Genomic DNA, 8,254 nt, shown 5'->3' with positions numbered 1-8,254 from the left:
TTGTTCAGAATATAACTCAATTTCAAAACCTCAGAGTCTACAAAGTTCGGCTCTCCATCGAGGGTCGGCCCTCGCCAGAAGCACGGGTCCTGACGCCTCGACTTGGGCCCAACGTTTCATTGGAAACCTACGGCCCGATCGTCGATAACATATCGGACTCTAACGAGAACTGTTCTATCTACACTAACGGAAGGCCAGCGCTGGCGATGAAACCTCTCTAAGTTGAAGTCGCGCTCCTTCCACAGTCGACTCTCGATCAACACGGCTGGCTAACTTGCCGACTCAGCTTCGACTAAGAAGGGCAAAATGCCAAGACGACTGCGGTCGCACTCGCGACATGCCGATTTGGTCACGATCGATCGAAGGATATTTGGCTTGCCACCATTTATCATACATCCCGACGTGCACGCCCGACCAAGGATCGGACAACGGATATTCGACTTGTCATCGTTATCTTATCCGAATACATCGGACACTACTCGACTATTAGATTCTACGCAATGATTGTGTCGACATGCTACGTTCGGGGATTGGCCGACACCCGACCCGACGTGCACGCCCGACCAAGGGCCGGACAACGGATATTTGACTTGTCATCATTATCCTATTCGAATACGTCGGACACTACTCGACTATCAGATTCTACGCAATGATCGTGTCGATATGCTACATTCGGAGATTGGCCGACACCCGACTCGACGTGCACGTTCGACCAAGGTCCGGGCGACAGACACTCGACCTACAGTCGGGATAACTCTCGACCATCAGATCTTATGCAACCTGTACGACAGTCAGGATGTCGGCCTGCGATCGAGGCTTGCTTTGCCCTTAGCATGGCGTGCGCTACTGACTACCTTGATCAACTACGCTGGATCCTACCGAATGTCCTAACGAGGTATGTCGGAGCTACGACCTATACTCTCGGAGATGGCTCGACGAGACATACATTTTGAACCACATGTGAGAAAAAGTTTGAAAAGTCTTTGATTTCATTTAGTTGAAATTAGACTTACAAAATTGGATCAAAGCCCGATTACAAGTATCAAAGGCGAAACAAAAAAATAAAAGAATACAAAAACAACGGAGTAGACACTCTGACTATTCGTCGAAATCGACTTCCTGCACCGGAAATAGTTCGGGAGCAATCGATGTACCTGCTCGGGTCGGAGTGGGACCGGAGGTTGGAGCCACCTCACCTTCGGTAGCTCGTTCCATCGGCCCAGGGTCGGCCTCCTCTGCAGCCATTGGACCCTCCGACATTGGGTCGGCCTCCTCCTCTGCAGCCCGGTCCTCTGATCCCAGAGGGATGATCTGCTCAGGTCGAGCTTCGAGTGCAGACTCTGAATTGCATCCCGAGCATCCTCATACCCCATCCGGTAGGAGGCGAAGCCGCTCTCGAGAAGCTCCTTCCGGTACTCGTCCGAGCCGTGAAAGTCCTCCACCACCCAGCCTAGCACCTCTTTAGCCGACTCCGCCTCGGCTTTCGCTATGTCGGCGTCGACTTGGGCGGAGGACAGGTTCTCCTCAACCTTAGCCAGATTCTCCAGGCTAACCCAAAGTTGTTCGCTCTCGACCTCGAGCTCTCTGATGCAGCCATCCCGCTCACGCCGCAGCCGGTGAATGGAACGTATCTTGCACTGGACCTGCTCGTGGGCCGACTGAAGTTCGGCCTCCAAGGTGGCTAGGCCATTGGTGAGTCGGGAAATCTCCTCCTCGAGCCTAGCCTCGCGGTCGACCGACAGCTTCAGCTAGTTCACCAGCGTCGCCTTCTCAGCTTCGGCGGTTTCGACCCTATTCTTTCAGGCCGTCCGGACATCGCCGAACCTCCGGTACCCGGCCTCCAACTCGGACATGTTGTAGATCAGCTGCAAATGGAAGGCCGATCGACAAAAAAATAAAACGATGAAAATAATAATGGAGAGGAAAGAAAAAGAAGAACTCACTCTGATCATGGTTGGGTAGAATGAAGAGAGCATCTCGGTCACCGACTGACTCTTTAAGAGCTTCCAGTCGGTCGGAAGAATGGTTGCCTGACACAACCTCCTGGCCAAATTATGGTCGGCCAGGGCCGACGCTACCTCGGGAACCCAAGCATCAGACGATGTAATGCAGTCCACCGACCTTGAGTCGTCCACCAGCGCCATCGGAGCCTTCCCCCGAGCAGTCGCCCAGGCCCTGAGGTCGGAGAAAGTTGGGAAGCTTGAACTCGACTGAGCTCCTCCCGAGAGCACGACGGGAGCCACCGTGGGCCGTTTGAGCTCACGTGCTTCGATCCGAACCTCTTCCACAGGCGGGGGCACTGACACTCCTTCGGCTGCCCCCTCTGTCGCCCCTTCCTCGAACGGTGCCTCGGGTGGCACCACCGACGCCGATAGGGCGATGATCGATTCAAGGCCCGACGCTCGTTCGGTGTCGGGCTGCGCAGTCGCCGTCGCAACGGCAATTGGGATGATGTCTGGGGCCTCTTGGGTGGCCGCGAAGGTCCGGCCCCAGACGTCGGTCTCTTTCTCGCCGCGTGCTGCCGAATGTCGACATCTGTTATTCTTACTCTCAACGGCATGCCTGCAATTTCAACGAAAGATTAGCATAAGTCCGAAGATAGATGAAAAAGCCAGAAGATGACCGACAGACCGAACTGTACCTAAACGGAGAATCGAACTCAGACCGGCATCGTATAGAGCTTGCTCGGTGACGAGCTCTCTCTGCTTCAGCACCGACACATCCTTCAGTCGGTGAAAGTTCTCTCAGTCTCCTACCTCCACCTGACTATTTTCGTTCGGCTGAGTTCGAGGGTCACCCCAGCGAGAAGAAAACCCCCAGGGTAGTGAAGAAGAAGCAAAGAAAAATTGATTCTTCCACCCATGGATCGATGATGGAAGATCGATAATGAACAAAAGACCCTTCCGAGGATTGAAGAACCACCACCCTCGGATTTTCGGGTGGGGTCGGAGGACAAAGAACACCCAAAAGAGAGAGATGCGAAAAAAGGTCGGCAAGAGCCGACACAACAAAACGAAGCTGATTATTAACCGGACTGAGTTTGGCGCCAGTTGCGTCGGACAAAGTCCGTAATAATCCAAGACACTTCGGACGAACTCCGAAATCGGAAAGCGAAGACCTGCCCGAAGGTCCTCGACATAAAAGGCCACCTGACCCGGAGGCAGGTTGTTAACCCGACCCTCAGCCCCAGGGGCAAAAAGCCCGAACTGCTCCGGGATACCATACTACTCCCTAAGCCATTCGACATTCAGCCCCGAAAGTGAAGAAGCCTCCACCTCCGAGGTCGACTGAGAATCATCGGTCGGGTTTCCCGACTGACTTTCTCGGAGAGAGGTTCTAGCCATAATGCTAGTCCCAAGAAAAGAGAACAAAAAGGAAAATACCAAGGGAGTAAGGACGCAAAGAAACAAGAATGAAAAAACTTCGAGAAGAGCTTTCAAAGAAGGAGGACGGAAACAGCTACCTGGAACTGGGAGATAACTTGACGGGGCCTCAGCATCAGAAACAAGACAGTAAAAAGTGAAGTTTTGGATGTAAGTGGCCGCATATATATAAGGCCCTTCGACGGTCGAGATGAAAGAGCGCCGAACGAAAGTTTCCCGGATGTCGACACATGGCAGCGCCTGGGCCCTTCCTCGGTCCGACGGTTCGACGCACCTATCCCAGATCGAGCCACATCGCCTCTATCCGCATGAACGATTTCGGCTCAATAGCCCCCTGACATGTGGCAGAAAAATCGCGTCTTGGAATTAATTAACCGACAATGGTTTGCGTTCCCAATGAGACGTCTGACACCAGATCGTCCATTGGTATGGTCGCTAGAGTCGGGGCATGACGTGATGGAAAGTCGCTCCTTCCGCCCGAGGCCATCGCCCACATGTTCATGCGGGCCAACACGACATCGGACTCAGGAGTGGGGGGACAACTGTTGGGATATACCGGCCGACCCCTATATATCGACTTATCTTCGGAACGGTCCGACCGATGTCTGACTCTACCCATCGGATGGACAGACGACTCCGACAATGACTGCCGACAATATCTGACCGAAGGTATGCCGGCCAAACAGACCAATACTGTTTCCAACCGACTGAACGGCCTAACCCATATCACTGACTCACTGTCGGGGGTGGCGGCCGACGTCCGACTTCCACAAGACACCAGATCAACCGACGGTGTTTTCGAGTCATCACCCAACGTCCCGATAGCCGAATACCGATATATAGTCGGCCAGTCCGTCCAAACGCCGTACAACCGCTATGGGCTGTTGTCCTATCAAGGACATGCTATACGACCGCCCTGGGGCATTGTCCTGCCAAGGACATGGATTAATTCTGATGACCTGACAATCCACGCCGATTTGACAGCCTCCGGTGATTTGACAACTCTCCAATTGTTTGCACTATTAATGGCGGGACCATATCGTATTCTACTATAAAACAGGATAAGGCAACAGTTTTGGTAAGCTTTCTCAAGCTCTCTTAAGCTTTCTCCAACTCTCTCAAGCTCTCTTAAGCTTTCTCAAGCTCTCTTAAGTTTTCTCAAACTGAGCCCCTGGTTCTTTCCATTGTTGCCTAGTCTTCTCTCTGATTTGAGCGTCGGAGGGTCCCCGTCGGAGACATCTCCGGTCAGTGAGGATTTTCTTTACAGGTGTCTGTTCTTGACGATCAGATGACGAAGGAATTGGCTGCAACAGAAGTTTTAACGGTCTGGTCCAGTTATGGCTTCGGTGGTAGAAAGATTGTTCCAGGGTTGAATCCAGGCGATATCTAATGGCTGAGAAATGAAACCCGATGAGGTTTTCCGATAAGACTAATCAATTCTCAGCTGGTGATTCTCAATTAAAACATGCAACTAAAACAATACTGACTGAAAGCTAATTAGACGTCAAATTACAGAAAACTAAATGCACTGATTTAAAGTGAAATGGATCCAAAATCCACTCTTAACTTCTGTCATCACGAATGGTCATTATTTTAGGACCGGAGGTTACACGTCAAACATCTTCCACTTGGTTCGATATGGAAGTTTTGAGCTAACCTTAAACAAAGCATGAACCCGCATGCAGTGAAGTATGCTGGGAAAAAAAAAAAATATGATAACAAATTCTGCCGCTGCTTTGTTTCTGGATCCTATACACTATACTCCGGTCTTAGGTCCAGATCAGATCATTTATTTTAAGATTTAAATCAATTCAAAAATTTCTATGGATTAGATCGGATTAGATCAAGTTTGAATTCAGTAAACCTAAATCCGACCTAAAAAATAGAGTAGATCTAATTTTAGAGCCCTACCCAACTCTACGGATCCTCCAAAACGGTTTAGATCAGGTCTAAATAGGCCGGGTTGGGTCACGGGTCAACCCACCTTACTTGCAATCTTAATTTAATATCTAGATAGTATTTAGTTTCAGATATTGAACCCATTTAATATTAACATAGAATTGATTCAGATAATCTATTTAATCTGTTTAAGAATCTTTTTAACATGTTTATAATTCGTTTAATCTATTTTTGATCAATTTAAACTGATCTATTTAATCTGTTTAAATTATTTAATTTAAATTGATCTTTTTAATAAATGAATCAAATGGGTCGGATGGAGTTATCAGTTTAATAAAAAAATTAGATTCATACTTAAATTTTTAATTTATTTAATAAATAAATTAAATTTAAATTGATGATTTTTTATCTGATCCGATTGCTATCTCTAACCATCAACTACTCTAGTTTAAGCTCAGGCAAGTCAAGCTAGGCCCGTTATCACATTCGTGGCTCCATGGGCTTACCTGTGGCCCATCAACGGCGAGCTAATAAAGCGGGACCCGGCTTATCCCCTTTCCCGCCACAAACTCCTCCTCCTCCCAACTCTTCCACCACACACCCCGAAAGCTCGAAGCGGAAAGAAAACCTCCCATTGGATTGTAGCGGACGAAAACAAAGGGAGAGAAAGAAGAAGAATGACCACCGCAGCTCTCCGCTTGGCCTCCCCATTCCCGTCGACCACGGCCGCCGGGCGGCGACGGCAGCGGAGGACGGCAGCGACGGTGAGGTGCGGGCTGACGGACTTGATCGGAGGAGATTTCATCCGGCCGGACCTGGGCCGGTTCCAGGAGGACGTGGAGAAGCACAAGGCGCTGGCGATATACCCGCCGCACGAGGGCGGGTACGAGGGTCGATACCTGACCCGCCTCCGCTACCAGGGCTACCGCTTCCTCGACCTCTCCGCCCGCGGCCTCGGCGACCCGGAGACCACCCTCACCAAGATCCACCCCGTTTGCCCCGTCCGTACTAACTTTTAACCCCATCCTCTCCTCTCCACTTATTAGATCTTCTCAAACGATTACAGTATACTGCTTATAAAACTTTAGACATTTCCAGCACTGAGAAAGAATTTGATTTTTTTTCACCATTATTATGTCAAGCTCGATTAAGGTTTTCACATGCACATACATTCTCATCCTGAAATTTTAGTAGCATCATAGGTGAGCATGCATTGGAGAAGCATTAGAACTTGGCTGTATGAATCATAATTACATGTATATGACATGCGTTTGTGATGTATGCATGTGTTCATTAAGTTGTGCCTGCTTTAATTACAAGCATTGATTAGTTATTCTTGTTTTATTGATCCTGACCTTTTATCAGGGCTAATTTAATATACTTCTATAAATTACTGATTGATGGCTATATGCTATTGCTGATGGTGGAGTTTTTAAATTGGTTACTGTTCTCACCTCTTACATGCTTTCCCATGAATGGGTATATACTACATTAGAGAAAATATAAATTTTCAATAATTTCACATTTCTTATCTTTGAGATATTACTTTATTACTTATTCAAATATATTCATTATCTTTATTTTTTTAAAAAAAATCTGAATATCACCGATGGTCAAGTTGTTTGCAAATGCCAAATTTGTGATCATAAGTTCGTGGTTTTAATGGATGAGGGGAATGTATATGATAAAGAGATTAAGCATCACATATGTTCCCATGCGCATGAGGCCACTATTTTCTAAACTCCAATGCATTGATCTATTCCTGTCAATAGAAATCAAACAAACATATAATGAGATCCAAAACAAATAATCTTTTTCTCATATGAATTATGATAATAATTCAGATGAGACATTACTTTGATTAGCATGTGCAACCTTCATTTTCTTCCAACTTTTTGAACTTTCCATCACTCACCAATGCCTAAACTTGAAAATAAAACGGATGCAGCCTCACTTGGGACGGCAACCCATAGCAAGATGGTACTTCCCTCCTGAGGTGGACTACCGGCTTTCCTTACTGCCTCCAAATGCCAAAGGCCTTGTTGTATGGATAATTGAAGCCAAGGTTAAGCTCTCTGCCTCTATCTATCCTGTCTCAAATATTGCCATTAATTGAAGCCAAGTTAAGCTCTCTGACTTGTTGTAAGAGTCTTTAAGATCTTGCTCTTCTTTGGTGGTTATTCTTAGGTTCTCTCAAAGGCTGAGTTACAATTCCTCGCATTGCTTCCCAGCCTTCGCCCTAAAGTTAGGGTCATTGCAGAATGCGGTAACTGGTAATGAAGCTTCCATCTCAAGAAGTTTTAGTTCATTTGATGATATAATGATGATTGCCATTAGTTCAAGCTTCTTAGTCCTTTTCGTTTTTAAACAGTATGATGTTTTTATTTTATTGCAGGAGAAAGTTTCTTTGGAAGCCACTTAGAGAAATAGCGGGCCTCCCATCAAGTGAAGAAGAATCACAAATTGGACAGCCATCGCAATGAGAGGCTGGCGCAGTTAACAGAATGAACTGATACGGATATTTAGAACTTTTCTCTTCATAATTTGTAACTTTATGCTTTTTAATATTCTATTTAAAGTTGCCGAAGGTTATGCGTAGTTTTTCAACTCCTTTTTGTTTTCCAAGGCAAGAATGCAATTTATATCGATCCTGAGCAAAATATTCAATTTCTACGAGGCTGGGCTGAGGAGGCTCATGAATGGACTGAGCCACATGGGCTGACTGTGGTTGTTTCGGCTTGACCGGCCAAGGCCAGTCGATCAAACAATACATATCAGGGATTTATTTTGAAGGAAGAAATAAAAAGTAAATTCGACATCTATAAATATAATTAAACATGGTGGCCTTGGAAAAAACCATTGAGCACTTATGTTGATGATCCCTTTTTAGGAAATCACGGTCCATAGTCTTTCTTGGTAGTGAATGATCTTCCAACCATCGATGGATGTGGCTCCAATTCTACTCGAGGATT

General features: G+C 46.9%; 1 protein-coding gene across 1 annotated transcript; it reads left to right on the top strand.

Moving 5' to 3' along the window:
- Positions 1-5,855: 5,855 nt before the first annotated feature.
- LOC105052333 (NAD(P)H-quinone oxidoreductase subunit N, chloroplastic) lies at positions 5,856-7,889 on the top strand. Its single transcript, XM_010933106.4, has 4 exons — positions 5,856-6,283; positions 7,231-7,347; positions 7,470-7,555; positions 7,678-7,889. Exons 1-4 carry the CDS (start codon positions 5,960-5,962, stop codon positions 7,763-7,765), a joined length of 615 nt encoding a protein of 204 aa, XP_010931408.1. The 5' UTR covers positions 5,856-5,959; the 3' UTR covers positions 7,766-7,889.
- The last annotated feature ends 365 nt before the right edge of the window (positions 7,890-8,254 follow it).

This window comes from Elaeis guineensis, chromosome 10 (genome assembly GCF_000442705.2).
Source record: "Elaeis guineensis isolate ETL-2024a chromosome 10, EG11, whole genome shotgun sequence".
NCBI classification, from domain to species: Eukaryota; Viridiplantae; Streptophyta; class Magnoliopsida; order Arecales; family Arecaceae; genus Elaeis; species Elaeis guineensis.
The sequence above is the reverse complement of the archived record's forward strand: the minus strand, read 5'-3'. Positions and strand labels throughout refer to the sequence as shown.

Excerpts from the sequence above, each read along its gene's own strand:
- LOC105052333 (XM_010933106.4), top strand. The coding sequence starts at position 5,960 with ATGACCACCGCAGCTCTCCGCTTGGCCTCCCCATTCCCGTCGACCACG. Across the intron at positions 6,284-7,230 it reads AGATCCACCCCGTTTGCCCC|CCTCACTTGGGACGGCAACC; the intron begins GTCCGTACTAAC and ends AAACGGATGCAG. Across the intron at positions 7,348-7,469 it reads TATGGATAATTGAAGCCAAG|GTTCTCTCAAAGGCTGAGTT; the intron begins GTTAAGCTCTCT and ends GGTTATTCTTAG.